This window comes from Thermobia domestica, chromosome 2 (assembly GCF_964235325.1).
Source record: "Thermobia domestica chromosome 2, izTheDome1.hap1.1, whole genome shotgun sequence".
Taxonomy (NCBI): domain Eukaryota; kingdom Metazoa; phylum Arthropoda; class Insecta; order Zygentoma; family Lepismatidae; genus Thermobia; species Thermobia domestica.
Window position 1 is genome coordinate 130,110,936 of NC_137455.1, and position 22,555 is coordinate 130,133,490.

A 22,555-nucleotide genomic window follows, 5' to 3' on the forward strand; every position below is an offset into this window, starting at 1 on the left:
TTCGCTCTTTAGGAAAGAAATATCAATTATAAATAGATCCATTTGGAGAAGGTAATTATATGTCTTGCAGAATATTGTAGTTAAACCAACTCCAAGGTATGGATGTTGGAGAAACATCTAGGTTATAAAAGAAGAGAATTACTATATCAAAAGTTTGGGGCCATAAACCAACTCTGTTATGAGTAAAAATACAAATTGGAAATGGGTGGTTTTCAATCTAAAATAGTGGATTTTTTCCCAATTGCACTAGCTATTGGGGATCCACTTTGATAATGTGCCTTATGTTAAATGAGAAAGCAGTTTTCTCTACAGGATACTGTTCGAACAGAATGTAAGGGCACATAGGATATGTGCAAATTGTTGTGTAACAGAATCTAAATACTTCCAATCAGTTTTCCATCAATGCTGGTGTATTGTTGGTAAGGTAACTACCCGACGGAACGCCCTGATGAACTGGCAATATTGTTTCTTCATTGACCATTGCACACCGTCCTAACAGATAGTGCTATTCGAAACATTCTATCATTTTACATTAAAAGCCACTTGTTTCCAACAACTTCTCGTTCTTTCCATTTTTTTCCGTATCTCCACTTAAAAACACAGTTGGCCTATGATCCCGGATTTTCGATACATTCGATGCAAGTGAGGTCCGAACTACATCATCATAATGCTGAGTCCTAGTGGCTATTGTAAAAAGGCCATGACAGGTTTAAGGTTATTGATATATTCCTGTTTAGAGCAATATGATATTTTAAATCGTTCCGGGAATGTGATAAACATGGGTAGAGATTGCCATAGTGCTTAAAATGGCGTATTCTTGGGATTATTTCTTATATGTTGGTTTCCGTTGTTTTTATAAAAACACAGTAACAGTTTCTGGTAACAACGAATTCTTGCCACTACATAATGTTAAACAGTGTTACAAAATTTGCCAATGATTAATATATCTCCAGAACAATTTCAGATATCAAATTGCGATAAACGCAATTATTATATTTAGCTCTATTGAAAACCATATATGTGATTGAATGTGGTACCTAAGAAGTTTTTCGAAATAAAATCTTCTGTATAAAGTAAACTGTTCAACCTCTTGTAACTTTGTTCTTATTTATTCAAACCCTATCAATCATATTACAATCATAGTATTCAATACTAGGGTACTTTGGATGGGCATTGTCCCATCTCTCTCACTTGTTTTATTGCTGTTGTAGATGCCTTCAAAATTTGAATGTTTGTAATAGTATAATGTCCTTAATTTCTAACACTAAACAGTAAATGTGGTACTGAAAGTCTTTCTTTTTACACATAGATTCGAAATATCTATGTAATAATCTTAAGGTAGTGCTGTTTTAAAAATACATATAACTTTTTGTTGGCATACCGAAACGAATTACTGCATAGAGTGCAGTATAGATAGTCTTCCTAATTCCAAGCGGTTCGGTTCTAATTGTTCTACATAGATAGGGGGCGGACAGATGATGCTGGGGGACAAATAGTGTAGCGCGTGGTTGGCAAAGAAGGAATAGGTTCTTGGCAAGAGGATTTCACAATTGAGGAGACGACATCATCTGAAGAAAATATTTGAGTTGTGTTTACCAAATAGCAAATAGTAAAAACTATCACGGTATTTGTGTTGTCAACACATACTTAGCAAGTGAGATAAATTTTTCACTATAATTTTATCCAGTCGTAGAACTAATACAAATAGGCAGGGATGACAGTTATAGGTTAATGTTTGGAGAGATTGTCTAACACACTTCTATAGTTGTGCACATTTAGGTAAGTGCTAAAAATGAGTGATAAAAACTTACTCAGTTTATCCACCATGTGGAAGGGGAGGAAACAGACTATAGCCGTCAAGAAGTTATAATATGGTGTAATAAATTAGTCTTTTCAAACCATTTGTTCACTGCACCATTTATCTCACGCTTGAAATAGATAGCTGAATTTTAAAAAGCATATCAAGCAGTTTTTCAATAAAAGTCCTAATAGCTACTAAAGACGAAGAAAACAGCTTTAATAGTGGAAATTGAGAATGGATGATCTTTCTCTCTAAAAGTGAAGTGAAAGAGATTCTTTATAAAGTATTAGTGGAAATATATATCCAAATAAGTAGACCTAATATGAAAATATGGCAGTATTGTCTATGGTGCCATTTCGACCAGATGTTTTGAGTCCTCCAATATGGTACTATAGATACAGTATTACTTTTTTTAATTTTCCAACGTAAGTATGAATCAGGTTGTAGCAAATTGTCGTGCGATTGTTGATACTCGTAAGAAGTGACATTGTTAATGTGTGGTAATACTTGATTATTAGATATAATGGAAAATCTTTCGTTACTTTTGAAAAGATCAACACCAAAGAAGTTTCATTTAAATAATAAAATACAGTATAAACTAACCTATAGCTTTTTGTTGAGTTATTTGTTACTCAAGAATTGTGTTTCGGTTATGCAATGTACTATTTCTGATTAACATTATTTGTTTCATTGTTCTTTCGAATTCTGGTATATCTTCCAACATCCATGCAGGCACATGATGTTACTTCCAGGGACGTCATTTAGAGGAGGCAGGAGGGGGCAATTGCCTTCCCCCAAGAGTTTGAGGAGTATATATATTTTAATCGATTGTCTACTAATATACTAGTAGAAAACGTGAAAGTCTTATGTCGGCGGTACTCTTGCCCCTCTCAAGTGAAATCTGAAATGACGCCACTGGTTACTTCTTTGGAATACATATAAACTATCTCCTTAATGTCCTAACAACTCTTATTAAATTAGCGGTTTACTTTTAGCTAGGAACATTTGCAGAACATAACAGCTTTTGTATAGCTAGGAACATTTGCAGAACATAACATAACAGAGTTTGAACAGGGAACCTGAGGGAGTAAAAGCTGAGGAGTACGACAGTGCGTTAGGTTTTTTCATTCCTTGTCGCTTACAGAACATTTGTTAAGCTCATCTAGTAGATACGATCTGTGGAGCTGTTGCCTTATGGTGAATGTGTAATACAATACAACCATATTGCCTCATATTACATTAGTTCCATGCAACACAAAGGAATGAATAATTATACATATATATATATATATATATATATATATATATATATATATATATATATATATATATATATATATATATATATATATTCATTGATTCATTCATTCTCTTTTGTGAAATACTACTGTACGTTTCACTCTAAAATTTTTGAACTTGCGTACACATAATCTCAATTTGTATCTGATTTTTTTTATTTCTGTACAATAAAATAACATTAATTATATAGTCTATGTCGTCTGCATAGTTAACACGGGTAAAGTGTGACGTAGACTATGTATAGATTACAGGAGAAACACATGTAGACGTAAAATTATAGTTTACGACATAGTGTATATTGCTGTAAGGTAATAAAGATCAAAACAAACAAATTTTTTCTCGGTTGTTGATCAGAAATATGCGCCACCTGTCCCACTTTACCCAATCTACAACACGTGAGATTCTATATTTGATTGCTTTTCAAAGTGCGCTTGAAATGTATGTAAACATAAGGAATAAAAAAACTGATATTTTCTCACATTTTTTTAAACTTTATAAGTTGCATTACTGAAAATATAATTAATATGAAACCGTTCGTGTTTCAGTGCTATTTTTCAGAGATTCTACCCTGATCGTAACGTTTCAAATTGTTATAACGATCGTATTACGATTCATCACAAAGAACAATCTAGAACCTCCTAGATGCATTAATGCCATCTACCAGTGGTTGTTGAAGAGTTCCATTGGGCAATATCTTATTCTTGGCGACAGGGATCCTAAGGTAAGTTTTCTACATATGCAGTACACATTAAACACCTATTCTAAAACTTCGAAAGCAGTAAATATCCAAAAGTTGCTTATACTTCTTTAGTTGATATCTAACCGTAAGTTATTACCTGCACTAGTACAGAACACACAAAACCTATATTTTTAACTCAGGTGGACATAGACGTCAACTTTCTAGTTTTTTAATGGGTGCTCACCCTTAGATACTTAAAATAAATCACACCTGGAGGGTCGAGTTCTAATTTTTAAAGATTCAATAGATTAGTGGTTCTCAGACAAGATTACTTGCCCTGAGACGCGTGAAAGACCACCAAGGCGGCATAAGCTACTTCGGCTTCAATGTTGATTTTAAGAGAAATATTAGTAGGAAATATCGAGATCCGGTTTTAAGCAATTGATTCCGTGTCCCAAGGATAGGTTACGCCTCCTCTATAAACCCTGAATTCAAACTGAAAGTAGTTTTAATTAATCATTTCCAGTTTCAATGTTTATCGCCATGCAACAAAAATGGTACTATATGGCACCAAGCGGTTTCCTGCAGTCGATTCGAGGTGTCAAGGGAACATACCATCATAACCAACTACAGTCGACCAAAACCGGAAGTGTTAAAATTTACTACTATTTTCAATTTCAATACTGATTTCAGTGGATCAATAACAGTGAGAGATATCGAGATGCAGTTTCTTGCAATCTATTCAACTTCCCAAGAGTAAGTTCTAACTCTTCGCTTAACCATTTATTCAATCCGTAATTGGTTCAAATTAACGGTTTTGTGGCTTCAATCGTTTTTGCTGTAGAACAAAATCTGTAAAGCATAGCGAGTAATAACTTTCAAATATGGGCTCAGCATCCGAGGAACAGGTTCTATCTTTGATATTATTAATCTATCGCAACCAGTAGTTATAGATTGTAGTTTGAGTATTGAATTTGCATAATTTGGAAGTCTACCGAAGTTTCAACAAAGTTAAACGAACCTCACTTGCTTTAAATAGCAAAGGTCACCATAACCCAAACTTTGCATCGAACGAAGCTCAACCTAAACATTGAGATTTCTTTTACGTTTCCAATGTTTTTAGCAACAGGACGTACTCAGAGTGAGGTTCAGAGCCCTCCGAAATTAGTTTGGTGATGATTTTACAAATTTCAAGTTAAATTATCCTTATATTGAATTTGGAGCTGCTCTAAAAGCTTTGCACCTCTTCCAAAATAAATTCCTGTGTACATGCCTGTTTCGCAATATTGACCAATGGAAAGAGACAAAAGCCAATGGGTACTGACGCCCTATTATTAAACTTCAGGATATTTGAGCTCCGGAGCACCCATGTAGTCGACGTTTATGCAAATGGACTTCCCATGCCGTAAACATCGCCAACATATAGTGGTCCACTTGCCAATAAATGTCGATCGTCGATATAGCGATGCGTCGAAGGATTAACGCTAGTGTGCTACTAGCGGCAGAGTTTCGTGGAGTCGAAACAGATATCTATAGTCGGGATGTTTCAGTTATCAGTACGTATCAGCGAGGACTTTATTTTGGAGGAGAATCGCTAACGAACCAACACTATCGCCAGTCATGTATACTTCTCTAAAATATAATTGCATGCCCGAATTTTTCTTAAATCCCTCAAAATTGTAGGTTTGGCAACAGCGCAATAAACGTAATGGTAGGGGAAATCAATGGAAAAAATAACGAGACTTCCGAATGCAGCTCAGCTTGTTGTTTGAAATACTCAGTTCTCTTTTTATTACTTAATGTAATGATACATTTAGAACATTATAGTATTTGGCAAATGCTAGTTGTAAGTAAAGCACACACGCTTTTCGATCACAATATTCGTTAAAAAAGGGAGGTGGGAGTTGTTAAGAAATTCGTTTCTATCCATAAAATGGGAATGAAACTTCATAATTATTTCGATAGCCACGCGTGCTAAGTTCTTGCTTTCTGTGCGGATTTAGTACTTTTGAAAATGGCTCGAATCCCATTCGATGCTCTTACTTTTTGTCATTTTGTAATTTTTCATTCATTTTTGCCGTACATTTTCATAGTATATGGATTATACAGAGGTAATGGATAATTTATCCAAAAGTAAGAAGGTGTACAGGTGTAAAACCTTTTCTATATATCCCAGTGTGATTCCTCCTTAGTGCAAATCACTTCTTGCATCGATCTGTAAGATTTTCGTAAACCTGAAAATAAATGCGGAGTTCTAGTGTCCTGGAGATCACTACCAGCTCTAATACCTCCTTCATCACTACTAAAACGCAGTTCATATTATTATTATTATTATTATTATTATTATTATTATTATTATTATTATTATTATTATTATTATTATTATTATTATTATTATTATTATTATTATTACACGTGTCTTTAGCATGGGAGACCCGGATCGATTCCCAGTGGGAGCTCATGTGGTTCGGGGCATACGTTAAGCTGTAGGTTTACTTCTCATATATAGTCTCGCTGCTGAAAGGGGCGCTAAACTCAAAATCAAATATACTATTATTATATGTGTTTTTGATGTGGGAGACGTGGGTTCGATATGTATTCCTGCCTTCCAAAAGATATGTATTTCAAGATATATGTGGAGAGACTATTTTCATTACTTTCATTAGTAAGTGAGTTAGTAGAATTAGTTATTGGTTTCACTGGAATCATTATGAAGAACCTAATAGAGCATTGCCCACTAAAAGATTCACAGGTTCTAAAGAAAAAAGGTAGGGAAGTAATTTGATTTCAAAACCGACGCAGCTAGCAAATGCATGGTGGTGGAATGGAATGACAATCGCGTGGTTCATTTGGTAACTACATGCGATGCTGCGGAGCCTGTTGGTTCTGCAAAGAGATGGATTGCTAGAGAGAAGAAATTACCAGTTCCACAACCTAATACTCTTTCAAAGTATTTGTACGAAGTATATTTGCAAAATAAAAATATGAAAATGATCGGTTATTTTATAACGATATTTGTTTCTAGCTAATGTAGAGATGTAGAGGGGTGTTCTATTTTGTAAAATAAATAACATATATAACAATCATTACTGTCACGTTCGTTCGTAATGTCAGAGTTTAAGAAAAATCTTACTAGAACCGTTTATTCCTGGTGTTCCAATATTGGAACAATACTACTCGTCCCGTTCGTTCCTGGTGTTCCAATATTGGAACATGGCCATACAAGCGAATTAATTACGAAAAGTGGCAGAATTTAATATTAATCGTACAAATAGAAGCCTGTAGAATACACTGTCATACAGGATTATTTCCCCCCATTTCCTCACGTTACATGGCGATCCCCTTCGTTTTGCTGATTTAAATTGCTACTTGTACGTACTCACACAGCTCAATTACTTCTCAGTATGTACAACCTTGAATGAAACATGTTATTTTCTGCTAGAATTATGCGCTTTATGTAGATTTTTGCTTTAACTGCCAACAAGTTTACATGTTTCAAATATATTTTTTTTTCTATTTTCCAAAATTCAGCAGCGTCATGAAATGTTGTGTTATGACTCTTTCCCCAAATGGCTTTCAGCTTATAGATAAGTTAACTTGTGTAGTATTATCACAATCCATTAAAGGCATCATCAGTATATTTTTATACTTGTAAGTACAGCAACTCCCGAGCTTACATATTTAAGTAATGACTTCCGTAAACCTTTACATAACTTGAATTTTACGTAAATCGAATCTGTAAATTGCTTAAGTGTAACGTTTTAAGAAACTGCAATATTTCTTCTTCTTCCTATTATTATTATTATTATTATTATTATTATTATTATTATTATTATTATTATTATTATTATTATTATTATTGTATTATTAATGAATGTAGCTTGTAATAAACGATGTGCTCTTGAAATTAGTTTTATACTGATATCGTTTCTTGTGACACTGATTAATAGTTAAATACATAGTAAAAAGTATAATGCTGTGTTTAGTCAATGTTATATAATTAATTTTTAGCATTGCGGTAGTTTAACATTTGGCGCAGTCACATACAAGAATTTACGTTTCTGACAGACGGCATGAAACGGAAATGAATAGCACATGTGTCTATTTCAATTAGGAAGAATAAAAGCCTGCTGAGCTCCATGAATAGATCACAATGTTTCTAGCCTAAATGAATCAGCATAATAATCAAGTTCACCTTAGCATGGTGGATGACAAAGTGATGATCTGTAGCGTATAGGGTGTGGTGGATGTTTCTTGTATCGTTATGGGAGGTGATTGAATAGAAGTCTTGTATTGCCTGGCGTGGTGGAGAGTTGTGTATCGCTTGAGGCATGGTGGAGAGTCCTGTATTGCCTGGCGTGGTGGATAGAGTCCTGTATCGTTTGAGGCATGGTGGAGAGTCCTGTATTGCCTGGGATGGTGGATAGATTCCTGTATCGCTTGAGGCATGGTGGAGAGTCTTGTATTGCCTCTCGTGGTGGATAGAGTCCTGTATCGCTTGAGACATGATGCAGAGTCCTATATTGCCTGGTGTGGTGGATAGAGTCCTGTATCGCTTGAGGCATGGTGGAGAATTTATGCACCCTTTAGTAGAAACTATCCTATATCGCTGGGGATGAGAATGATGTTTCTTGACATCGTTCAGGAGGATTTATGCGGACTTTTGCTGACTTGTTGTTAGGTTAGATTACGTATGAATATATTATTACTGGTTAGGTTAGGTTAGGTTAGGTTAGGTTTGCGACTGAAGATTTGATTTTGAAAATTTATTTGGTAACTTTTTAACTGAAGGGGGTAAGCTGTTGACAGAAAATGCTTTCAAAACAGAACCTAGTTTTGAGTGTATGTTTTTATATACTGTGGGTTTGGATTTGTTTTTTAAATTACGATAAACGTGTGTTTCTATGAAGGTACTTTTGATATGTTTATATGCAGAAATCGTTTATTAACAAGATATTATCTATGCACATAAAATCATATTTGTACTTAGTAATTTATTCTATATTGGTATATGTTTTGGAAGAGTCTATTAATACGAACTTACATGTTTATTTTGGGGATATTATTAAACATTTCTTAGAGGGGAGAATTTGTTATGAATTTGGGCACATGCACTTTTTTTTTTTAAAAAAAAGGAAGTAGAAGAAAGAAGTAGAAAGTTGAGACACTTTAGAAGTTTGCGGAATGTAGCTTGTAATAGACGATGTGCTCTTGAAATTAGTTTTATACTGATAGTGTTTCTTGTGAGACTGATTAATAGTTAAATACATATGTAAAAGTATAATGCTGTGTTTAGTCGATATTATATAATTAATTTTTAGCATTGCGCTAGTTTAATAATAATAATAATAATAATAATAATAATAATAATAATAATAATAATAATAATAATAATAATAATATTATTATTTTATAAACGAAACATCATTTGTCAGCGTTTATCGAATATAAACTATAAAAGTATGAAATATACAGATTAAAAATATAACTATTTTGTATATATTCCTTTATAGGTATATACAATAAAGTAATATATTGCCTGTATCTTTGCAAATTCACAAACACGTTCATATGCCCTAGTAGTTGTAGTTTCCTAGATTTATTACATAACTGCATATTTACGTAAAACGAGATGGGTATTGGGTTACTGTAAGCTTAATGCAAGACAACTAATCATCATACGAACTAACTAGCTGTTTTATCATCAAAATTTCGTGTATCATTAAGCATAATATTTTCTTGTGTGTTGCAAAGATTATTATAATACAAATTATTAAATCATGTATTATTTTTTATATCTTTTTGATAGGCTGCTGCTGAAGTGACCAATGCAGAAGATATGACAAACCTGGTAACTCAAACACGAGGAAATTTTAAAAACGTGTGGAAAATGGTGGCTGTTTTCTTTGACAGATTAAGTTTCCTGATTTTCTTAGTGGTCTTAACTATATTGCTTGCAGCAGTGTTTTAAGTTTTTATAATTTGCTCAATATATTTTGCATCGCATTGTTCAAACTTTGTTTTCTAGAATTTGGTACTACATTAGCAACATAGCAGCACTACTTGCATAAGAATTATTCACGTGTTAGTTACTAATCCTTAAACATCGCAGAATAAGGAGAAATAATCATTTCATTCACTAATAATGTAATATTTATATCTGGAAAGTATTGACATTTTGTTCGGTATTTGTGTCTACATTATTCTAACAGAAGAAAAATCTGTTTAGAATTGCACATATCACTCATTACTGGCACATACGTATAACAACAGTTTTAACAGCCAAATCTTAGAAGCACTTTCATAGAAAAATCACATCTCAACTGAAAATTGTGGTCTCACATTTTTCCAATTCAATAAATATCTTTGGTCTATGGTGACTCATTTCTAGGCTAGCGGTCTCTGGTTTGATCCCAGCTTTCTCCTAGTACGGGCTATGTGGTTGTCAAATACCGTGCGTGAGGGTTTTTTGGCGTATCATCCGTTTCCTCCCCTTTCCCTCATTCTATCATTATCATTCATCTCATTATCACCATCTTCCTTAGCCTCGTGCACATTCGTGTAACGTTAAATAATCAAAATAAACATCTTTTCCACACTTTATAATTAGAAAGTTTGTAACACGAGAAATGATGGTATATTTGTGCTTCTATGTGCGACAGAAAACGTATACGAGTACTTAATGTGTAAATGTGTCTTCAAGTGTAAAATGAAAATATGTAGTAACCTATGCAATTATCAAGACCATAGTGCAATATATTTTCGTTTAATTAAATTAATGGTTCATTTTTTGTGTAACGCAAATCATATTAAATAATATAAGGAAGAATTCGTGTTTTATTTACGATCATTTTTACTTAAACAGTTATAGTTACTGATTGTTAGTCAGTAACTATATCTTAATTACTTAACTATAGACGGCTAGTTATCGGCTAGTCATCAGTTTTAGACTACGTGAGGTTCGTACGCAATCTTATCACTTATATAATCAGTACATGAGATTGAGTTGGAGAAACAATACTAGCATGAGACTTAAGTTTGATTTGACAAATGGGTATCGGGTAGCATAATGTTGAAGTTCAATTAAATTGAGGAATAAGAGATAGAACCAAGTTGAAGTTGAATGGTCAGAGATGAAGTGGGTCAAGGTATGGCAGTGGTTCAGTGGGTTGTGGGTCATGACGTGATCCACTGCGACCTACCGTGACCCACTCTGACCAACTGACCCACTACGACCCACCAGTCCACTCTGCTGAGTGCATTGTAGACAACATCTGAGCAGTGGTGAATTTGTCTACGTTTTACTTTCAAGGCCTCCATTTTTCTTCCTTTTTCCATTTGTTTCTATTTATTATCTGAGATGAGTACATCTAAATGAAAAAAATAACTTCAGGGACTTTTGGATATCGGTATTTGTAATTGTAGTAATAGCAATAGGACTTACTTCTTGGCTTTCGAGACACAGCCTGCGTGTTTCTAGAGGACCTGATTACTTAATATATATATATATATATATATATATATATATATATATATATATATATATATATATATATATATATATATATATCAATTATCTCTAATATAAGATAACACAACTTCTAACACAGATTGTGTGTTGAAATAATAAGAAAATGATGTTGAAATAATACAGGGATTGTGTTATATTAATACTTGACATGGTGTAATATTAACACAAAATAATTAACACACTACACACTGTGTTACTTTCTTCGTGTTGGTGCAACAGCGCCACAAGTAACACTCGACGCTTTTCCCCACACTACCGATCCTGACATGGTGTTGAATCAACACCGAAAATACTAACACAGATCCGAATTTAACACCGCTCAACACCAGTTGTGTGTTAAAAACTTAATACACCGCCTATGTTAAACTCTTACGCGGTGTCTGTGTTGAATTAACACTGCATAATGGTAGTCACGCTGGAACTACTGCCCTGTGTTAAATTTTAGTTGAATTAACACAATCATTTTTTACTGTGTAAGTTTACCTGTGGTATAGAAATCAAGTCTTCCATTCTCTGTGAGAATACATGTTCTTTAGATTCTACATCAAACAATAGGTCCGTATGAACCAGGATTATTTTGTTTAAATAAAATGTTTAAAACTTATTAAACAATTGATTTTGTTTAAAACAAATCTTATATACGTTTTAAACATTTTGTTTTGAACACGTATATTTTAAAGGCTTACTTTAAACATGTTTATTTTTATTTTATTTTTGCAAAAAAAAAAAAAAAAAAAAAAAATCTGCAAGAGAAAGAAAATTGTCAAAAGGTGCTCCCCATTCAGAATGCGAAAATTGTCAAAAAGTGCTCCCCATTCATTTCTTCATGTGTAAATGTTTTGATTTCCCGTGGTTACATCAGGTCAATGTGCTGATCTACAATTTATTTTGTTACTTTTCTCCCTTTGTTTTTAGCGTTTATTGTATTGTTTAACTGTTTGTGTCGTAGTCGAAGGTTGGGCTACTTGTAGAACTGATATTAAAAAAACAAATAAAAGAATTATTTTAGAAGTAAGTTTCTGTGTTGTATTCAGAAAATAAACAGAGTTCTTTGCAAAATTGCAGCTCAAAAGTTAAAATATCACAGTTAGTCGTTGATACAGTACAACAGTGTGAGTTCGACTCCCCCCCAGTTTTTGCTTTCTAGGTCTGCCACTTGTCAGAACTGTGTAATATTTTTGTTTTTTCTTATACACTTTTAGGGTCACAAATGTGTCTGCTACATAATATTTAGACTTTTTATTTATCCTTTCGTTTATAAGATAAAATACAAAAATATATGACTGTGTATACGTATTTAATAATTCAAAATGTTAAACTAAAATATATTTCAATTTTCTACAAGCTTATCCTTTCCCACTATTATTTTTTATAGATCAACATGACTATTTAAATATATTTTCACTTAGAAGTTTCATATAATGCATTTTCAGATAATCAAAATATTTAAATTAAAGGTACGGGCCACCACACTAAACTTTCTTGCTCCATCACTTTAAACAGAATCATCTTATGCTGCAGTGGAATATTGCGTAAGAAGTAATTTATACATTATAGTTATTAGTACATATAGTACTATATAGTAACATGTATAGCAATACAATACATGCAATACAGTAATGCATACGTTGAACTCTGTACTATGATGAAGTGCCCCAAATTACCTGGGTCTGTATCACTCGAAACTCTTGGTGCAGAAGTTGGTTTGAAGTACATGCCTATATTCTGTTGTAGTAGTATGGACTACCAACAATAATGGGTAAATACAGTATAATGTTCCGGTGCCAAGTGATGAATGTGATTGTTCACTTCTAGACAACATTTTGAGAATCACGACATTTGCGATACTTGAGTTATCAGCATTACCAGAGCTGGGATATTTGCGGAACTGTTCGAAATAACTTCTGATTCGTAAAACTGAGAGAAGGCATTTCCTCTCTAATTGGATTCAGTATTGCAGTGATAATTTGTAGATTTTACAGAAAGCATTTTAAGAACTAGCTGTGATATAGCATAGGGTAACCAGATTTCGAAAATAAAGGGATATTCTTCAAACTCATAATTTGACAACCCACCTAGGTATAGTCATTGCTGTGTTGTTATTCAATATTCATGTCAGTGAAGAACTCTTGCTTTCCAAAATAACTAGATTTTTATTTATTTAACCTTATTCCAATTTTAATTTTTACATTAAATTTTGACATCGAATAGGAATCAGGATTATCGGCATGGATTGTCTCTTCATTGTCATATTATTTTGATGACTGACTTTCTTGTTTACGGATTGGTGTTTCCTTTAAAAAAATGTTTATATATAAGAATATCTTTATAATGGCACTTAGTAATAATTATCACTTTACTACGAGCCAAAATGTGGTACACTTTCAAAACAAAGGTTATTTTGCGTCCCGTTTGGACTTTTCTCGGGCATAGGGCGACTTTCTCAAAGAAGGGACCGTCAAAAACCAGAAATCTAATCTCTCTAATGTAGCAGCATTTCTTCTGATTTAGTAAAATTACTTAAAATACTTATGCAGCACTACTTAAAGTATAAGAATTCATTAAATTACTTGACACGATCTCACCTCAAAAAGTAAGAACAAGTTTGCTGCTGTATATGTTTCTCCAAAGGCTTCGCTCTAAAGCCGGGCTCATATTGATCAAAAGAAGGATAGCCAAGCTGAGGCCGAGGGAGGTAAGAAAAGATGAGGAGGTGGAAACCTGAGTGCATTGACTATGTGTCTCAGTCACAACGTTTAATATATAGTACGATACTTTGTTACATTGTGTTATTGTCAAAATCACGACTGGGGGTAAAACAATTTTTATATGTGTAGTTTATTTCCAACCAAATTCAAGTATAGATGTGTATATTTTTTTTTTTTGAACGTATTAAAAGTAAGTGTCCCCCAAGGCTGTTCTGTTCTCCTGGTTGGTGATTTTAACATTAGAAAAATAGAAAACAATGAATTTAATCTGGAAAATAGTACCGTAAAATGTCAAAATTTACATAATTTCATGTTTTTTTAATGATATGAAATCTTTTAATCAAAAACAAAACAATAATAGTCGTACTCTAGATCTAGTTTTATCTACACTAGAATCTGTTGAAATTATCAGGGAATTACTCCCATTAGTGCCAGAAGATCAACATCATCCCGCTATAGTAATAAATGTGCATCATGAAAGTCGTTCAAAAGTAGGTCATAATTTTAAAATTTTTGGCTACAATTTTAGAAAGGCGAATTTTATGAAATTGTATACTAGTTTAATGTGTGTCGATTGGGAATGCCTAAGGGAATACAATAATGTTAATGACCTAGTGAGTAGGCTATATGATATTATCTATGAAATATTCGATACTTGCGCCCCTCGCAGGAAAAACTCTGCCTCGAAATTTCCGCGCTAGTTCACTAAGGATATAATTAATTAATTGAAGGCTAATGCAAGTTATCGTAGGAAATTTCAACTAAAATCCAGCAATAGTACTTCCTATTACATGAAATTTGCTCGTTTGAGAAAAGAAGTTAAAAATGACATCAAATTAGTCTATGAAACATTCTTACATAATACTGAAAATATTATTATAAGAAATCAAGTGAATTGTGGAATTTTATTAAAAATAGAAAAAGACATCTACCGTCTAAATCATTAAAATTTCAGGGTCATAATCTGTGTAGTAACGAGGAAACAGCCAATACTTTTGCAAAGTATTTTAAGTCAGTGTATGTTTCCTCTTCAGAAACGATAATTGATCCCAACATAGATCTAGGAGATAACAGATATGGTAGCATAGGAGCACTAAATATTTGTCAGATAGATTTGAAGGAAATAGAAATGGCTATTAAGAACCTTAAGTCCAAAACGGCAGTTGGTTCTGACGGACTTCCCTCCTACATTGTGAAGGGTTGCGCTGATATATTTAAATATCCCCTATTAATTGCATTCAATTTATCACTAAGAACAAGCACTTTCCCAGACAAATGGAAAACAGATTTAATTTGTCCAATTCCAAAGTCCGGCAATAGTCAAGATATTACCAACTTTCGACCCATAGCAATATTACCTGCTTTTGCCAAAGTACTTGAGCATATCTTGTATCGACGAATCTTTAATCACGTCAAACCGGTTATCTCAATTCAACAACATGGTTTTATTTCACAAAGATCCACAATAACAAATCTTGCAATTATTACAGATTTTATAGCGAATTCATTAGATGTAGGCAGTCAAGTAGATGTCATTTATATTGACTTTGAAAAAGCTTTTGATAAAGTTAGTCATAACATATTACTAGAAAAATTAAAGCTTTTCCACTTTTCTCCGTCCCTGATTAAATTCTTCTCATCATACCTATCTAATCGTAAACAATCCGTTCTTTTTAATGCATGCAAATCTAAAGAATATATTGCATTCTCAGGAGTCCCCCAGGGTTCAAATTTAGGACCATTGTTATTTCTCTTGTTTATTAATGATTTACCTGACTGTATTCCTGACCATGAAAAATTATTATGCCGATGATCTAAAAATATATGCTAAAATCAATTCTGTCGACGACAACATAAAGCTGCAGCAAGGTCTAGATCATATTGGTAACTGGTGCTCTTCGAATCAACTTGGGGTCAATGCAAGCAAGTGCAAAGTATTATCATTCACTAGGAACAAATCACCTCGTCACTTTAATTATGAAATTAATAAATAAGTAAATAGGCATGGTTCAGTTAAAGATCTTGGTGTTACGTTTGATTCTAAGTTAACGTTTGACAATCATATTGTAAATATAACAAGTGAAGCATTCAAGCTATTAGGATTCATAGTTAGAACGGGAAAAGAGTTTAAGAACTGTTCAACATTACAGAAGTTGTACAATGCATATGTTCGCTCAAAGTTAGAGTATGCCTCTACTATTTGGAATCCGACTCACATAAAACATCGTAAGCAATTAGAAAGAATACAGACAAAATTTTTAAAATTTCTAACATATAAAGAAACTTACATTTATCCTACTTATGACAGCTGTAAAACCATACTTCCTAACTTTAATCCTCCTACACTAGAACAAAGGCGACATATGATTGATTTATTATTCATTCAAAAAGTAACGCAAAATTTTTGGATTGTCCTGATTTAGTTTCTTTATTGAATTTTCATGTCCCCACATTAAAAGTACGTAGAAACACTGGTCATTATTACTGCAAAAAATCAAGAATATAATGATGAAATCACCAATCTGGAGGTCAACAGCTTTGTATAATAGAATGTGTTCAAATAACAATGAATTTGATACATGTGATATGTCACCTAAGAAATTTAGAAATGCCATTATCATGAGTTATCAAGAGTTATGAACATGTAATTGTGTAATTTACAACACTGTAATTGGGTTATAGCCTGTTGTGTTGACAATAAATAAATAAATACTGAACCTCCGTTCGGCTGTCCTGTTCTCTGGTCAATATACGTCCGACCTAACTTTGACTCTGTCAGTGTTTTTACCATGCTGCCAATCAGCAATGATATTATATGTAAGCCTCCAGCTTCATGATAATAAAATAAAATGAAACTTTTAGCTTTAAGCCTTACTGCTATGCCCTGTAGGCCATAGGAGACGGATGATTAATAAACGTGAATACTTAAGAATAGGGAACGGAACTTCATGTAGTAAAAACTCAGAAATATTTATTTATTTATGTGCTATAAGTTTTGAAAATATGTGATAAAACCAGAAAAATATGTGACAAAAATAAAAATATTTCGCAACAGAAACTTTAATATTATATGTGTTGTGAACATCTTAAATTCAGTTTTAAAATGCTTACCTTCTAGCGAGCTATTCTTTGGAAGCGCTGCAGTGGGCCACCATAGTTTTCTCCAAGTTCTTCATTGTAAATTTGGTACAATCCGCGGCAAAAAACCTGCAACATGAGCATATAAGTTTATTGTGAAATGACGAAGTCTTTTGCTCCAAAGTAAGTGTGCACAGGAGGAGGCTGAGGATTATCCTGGCGTGATTCGTTCCACTTAGACGTGATGTTCATTCCCTGTGCTGTTAGGCGTAGTTTCACAATAAACTTACATCCTCATGTTGCAGGTTTTTTGCCGCGGATTGTACAATTATCCCTAAAAAAGCATCTTATATTGCGTAAAAGATCGCTCCACATCACAAGAAACAATTTTCGCACATTTGAAACACGAAATTTCATTAACACTGAAATTGACCACATTTTCCTTCACCACTTCCCCTTCCAAAACTCGTGCTATTTACACAATGTTTGAAAACCTAATTTTTTAAAAAAAGAAATGTCTGTAAATTTAAACATTTATACTTGTCCGTTAGCTCCAGGAAGTTCTTGCTGTTTTTGTTTGTACTATGCAGATTTCACCCACTGAAGCTGACAGTGTTCGATGACGATTCAAGTTTTTCAATACAACGAGAAAGAAAGGACAGATTTGTTGAAATGAGTGCTAACTCGAGTTTCACGAAGGGATCTTTTAACAGTTCTTGCAGAATTTCTATAAATGATGGTTCGTCTTTGTCGATATCATTTACGACAGATACGAATTGTTCATAGTTCTGGGCATAATACTCGACAGCATCCAACAAAGTGCCCCATGGCGTAACTACAGAAGCGGGTGGAAGAAGAATCCCAGGACATTTATTCATTAAAAATGTCTATTCTTTTAGGTGACTTGATAAAAACTTTCTTTTCATTTGAAACCAGTTTATCGACCTTGGGATAAAGAACTCTTATCTCTTCACATATTCTATGCAACGCATGAGCCACACACGTAACATTGAACCATTTTGAGGTAGCTAACGGCAAGGCCTACTGCAGCTTTTTTCATGTAAGCTGCAGCATCTGTAACAAGAAGAAGAACACTGTCAAATTTTAGGCCTTCTGGCCACAATAGTTGCATTGCTTCGTTGAAAAGCCTTGCTATCGTTACATGTGTAGCAGCAGATAGCTCTTTACACACTAGCAAATAATTTTTCGTCAACATAGTTACGTCATCATTACTTAGCACTCCTACAATTACGTTCCCCACTTTTTTTTCCACTGGAGTCTGTAGTTTCGTCCATACATACCCAAATATTTTGATGTGCACACTCCGAGCGAGTATGTTGTAAAGTTTGCTCTAAACACCTGTGCAGGTAAGTTTTCCGCAATGTTGATTCGTCAAACGGTTCGGAGTTCGTATATTTCACGAGAAACTTTCGTAATTCAGGTTTCTGTAATTTGAACAGTGGAATATCTGCGGATACAAATGCTCTGCACAAATCCATTGAAAAAGCGGGCAATTTTGACGGTTCACCATTACTAGACGCAATTGGTTGACCGATAAATGTCTATCTCTTGCTGAAACGTCAAGCAGCAGAAATATGCTTCTTGATCTCCAAATGCTGCGTAATTTGTGAACGTTGGTCAGCCGCGACACATTTACTACACGGTTGGCAAAATAACACTTTGTCATCAGTAGAAAATACATCTTTATATTCGAAACAGAACTTTTGCAAACGAGGTGAAACACTTTCCTTTATTTTAGGCATTTTACAGTAAGAAAACACACACACTGTCCTGAAGCACCACTCAGAACACAATAAACGAAAAGACAAGTAATGAATTCAAAGTCCTGCAATGTTGTAACTGGTTTGTGGCTGGGTATTCAACAGAACCTTACGTGTAGATTAAAGTACGGCGCCAAAAGTCATCCAGTCAACGTGCTCAAAGGCAAAACAAACCTGACACACTCAATATGAAAGATGTGTGGGAAAATAAGCATTTTTCTTTTGATGTAGCAGGTCTCAATGAGCGATTTTATGTTTTTAAAATGAAAATTCTTAAAATATGTATTTACATACGGAAAACTGGAAAATATGCGTTTTTATGTCAAATAAAATTTGCTGTGGTGACCTACAAGGATATGGTCACAGTTTGGCGAAAGAAAGGGCCTCTATCTCACTGCAGAAAAAAACATTTATTTAAATAAAGTTGCGTTCTCTACTTACGAAATATTGGTCAAATGAGGATTACGGATAAAGCCGTAGGACCACGTGAAGCCCAGGGACACTATGTTGTCCATTACAAATTCACATGTTCTTGGATCGAACTAGGGAACTCAGCACCAGGGTTGAGAAAGCTCTATCACTGAGCCAGTGTGCTCCCAGCTTCTTAATGGTGTTCTCATCAATTGCAACTATAATCAACGAGAGTACAAGTTACTATTTGGACAAATGTTTGCTCAGATTTTAATTTCCGTTGTGGAGCTTCATGATTTGCTTGGATGGTCATTTATCCCATATATATATATATCATCATTTCCTGAAAAAAATGTAGATTTGTTGCTTTTCATAAAGGATGACTTGATACTCGCTCAGTATTTATTTGGTTCATATTCAACCTTCCAACACGTTTATACCTGCTAAATAAACAAAGGTACCAGTTGAGCGAAGATTGGTCTACATGACCTGTAAACTTGCATCTTGATTCCTGAAGACTTCATCTTCCTACGATTATCACGGCAGTGTATCGCGACAAATCTTAATGAACGATCTTCGGTAATAAAAAGAGGATAGATTTATAAAACAATTTTCATGTGCTGGAGAATAAATGTCAATGTCATATTGTAATTTAGAGTTTATTAAAATATGGAACTCGAGATGTAACTTAAATAAATCTTGACTCCCTTACTTTATACTTAGTGGCCATTGTGTTCAAGCCTTCTGCCCGCTGTACACTTTATTATATCCTATTTTCAGTGCCGTGCTGTGGAAAATCAGAGCCTAGGGCGAGAGTATACGACGGCGCCCTGTACATATGATGGTGTCCCAGTGATTCGGGTGTAAATAGACGGGTGGGCCGCTTTTAGCAAGTGTCTAGGGACCCATAAAATATAAATCTGACTGTGGTCAAATTAAATAATAGATTGAAAAGTACTGCTGTTGATTTAAAATTTTCCAAGTAATTTTTCCTCTCTCCCTTTTCCTTCCTTTCCTTTTTACTCCCGAATTTTGCGCTCCCTCACTTCGGCGCCCGGGGTCGTTGGCCCGCTTGGACCCCCATGGCTCGGCACTGCCTATTTTGAAATAAATTGAAATAAAGCAGTTTTTAAGTTGGAAATAAATCGTCACAATAGCTTAAACTTTGCAAGTTTCCTGTGGCCTAGCGACATTTATTGGCATCAAGCAGGCAGCACAGGTAGTGACATCTATTAGCTTCACTTTTTACTATTAGGAATTAAGGATTTCAATGCTTCTGTGTCTCTTGCTTCCTTCTTTTGTACGAAATTTGTTTTTCTTGTTGTCTAACAATTTTAGGATCCCATGTTATGTGTGTGATGACTTATTTTGATTTTTCTGGTCGTATGAAATGCATGTATTATTGTCTTGTTGTTCTTCTATGTACGAGATTGATTATACTTCTGTTGGTTCCCTCTTTTCGGAAATGTTCATTATATAATTTTATATATGTGACAAACGTATTCTTAACATAGACAATAAATATACAGATGTACTTCTTCCTCTGTTTTCCATTCTCGGGGGTACCTTCTGTGGTTCGGATCTTACGTTAAGCTGTAGGTTTAGGTTTCCTATATAGTCGCGCTAGTGAACGGTAAGCTACACCCAAATCCAATCCTATGTTTTACGTGGAAATGCTAGTTCTATGAACAACATAAATGTCAACGAATCAGATTCAGATAAAGCTGAGATCGAGTTGCGTTGTCGTAGCTGTTTTGTTTGAAGCCTGAAACTATAGAAAGGAGAAAAACATCTGCTTATTGGGCTTAGCAGTTTTGGAGAGAAAAAATAAGGGACAGTAGTATAGTGCAATAAATATGTTAAGTTAATTAACTACATTTTATATCGTAAATATAAAACTCATTCTTCCAATTTAATTCAACATCATAGTAAAACATTTTTACTTTTGCATATTATACGTGATCTTAAATTTTCTTTATGTCTATGGGGATTCATTTATGACTGCCAACTCTGCACAACGTTCTTCTTCTTCTCCTGTGTCGGTAATTTCTTATTAGTACTGCGTAGTGATGGGCAGTGGGAATATTCCCGGTGGGAAAGAAAATAAAAAGTGGGAATATTCACAGGTTTTTTCCCTAGCATATAAATTCCCGGGAAGGAATTTGTTTCCATTTATTTACCTTATCTTCGAAATTATAAGAACCATATGACTAATTACTTTATTTTAATTTATTATGATTTATTTCTAGGTTTTAAATACTTTGGAGGTTAAAAAAATAAAATTCGCTGAGTACACTTTATATAACTAATAATATGATTTTTAAAGTTAATTTTACATTTGCACTAAAACGTAGAAAGTGCTAATTTACAAACGATGGAAAGGAACCAATTAGTAATGTAGAAATTATGTAGAAATAGAAATGAAATACTATCAATACACCCCGAATCACCGTTAGTAATAGACGTCGATCTGTCTCCTGTCTCTGACTCGAATTTCTGAAGAGGCACTCTGACTTCTCTTAGATGTGAATTAACGCATGAAATTTCGAGAAATAGGTAGGAAGAAAGGTCATGTGTACAATGTTACGTGCAAAATTATAAAGATATGTCAGTACGTTGCAAATATTATGAACATAAATATGTATGCGCAAATGTTGATAAAATGGTGAGACACATGTCTTCTGACAGTTACCAAAAATAATTTGCTTATAAATTTACAAAATTTAATATGTTTATAATATCAGTAGTAGAGTCACGTTTAGAAAATCCACTTACATATAAATTTAAACTGTTTAGCGATGTAAAAGTATGTGGAGTTACTATAACATTTTTTCCACACATTTACTTGCATAGAACAAATTGTAAGTAAATATTCATTTATGCGTTCTCTGTAAATATAATAAAATATTTATAAAATAATATAATACCGTTCAGCATATACATTTTAAAGAATCCTCTGGGGACAACAGTAATGATATACTGTGATAAAAAAAAAAGAGTTTAACTTTGAAATCATAATATAGTAATAGAATGCAATTTTCTTTGTGATTTACATAAATTCCCGGAAAATTCCAATTTTCGGGACTCTTCCCGGGAATTTGCACATCACTAGTACTGCGCCGTGATTTAAAGTTAGTATGAATTACTTTTATGCTATTCTTGAAATACAGAACAAGTGGACTGTCATCTTCACTGATGTATTGAACATAAAAGAAATATAAAGTTATATTTTTGAAATAAAATTATTCTTGCTCATCTCTTCAAAAT

At 33.7% G+C, this 22,555-nt stretch overlaps 1 protein-coding gene across 2 annotated transcripts in view; it reads left to right on the forward strand.

Moving 5' to 3' along the window:
* The window catches only part of LOC145679735 (neuronal acetylcholine receptor subunit beta-3-like), a 71,235-nt gene extending 61,328 nt beyond the window's left edge, over positions 1-9,907 (forward strand). For both annotated transcript variants that reach the window (XM_081750297.1, XM_081750298.1), the window contains exons 8-9: positions 3,646-3,821; positions 9,589-9,907. In XM_081750297.1, the coding sequence (XP_081606423.1) occupies positions 3,646-3,821; positions 9,589-9,750 (338 nt within the window). In that variant the 3' untranslated portion in view covers positions 9,751-9,907. The remainder of the gene's footprint in view (positions 1-3,645; positions 3,822-9,588) is intronic.
* Positions 9,908-22,555: the final 12,648 nt, after the last annotated feature.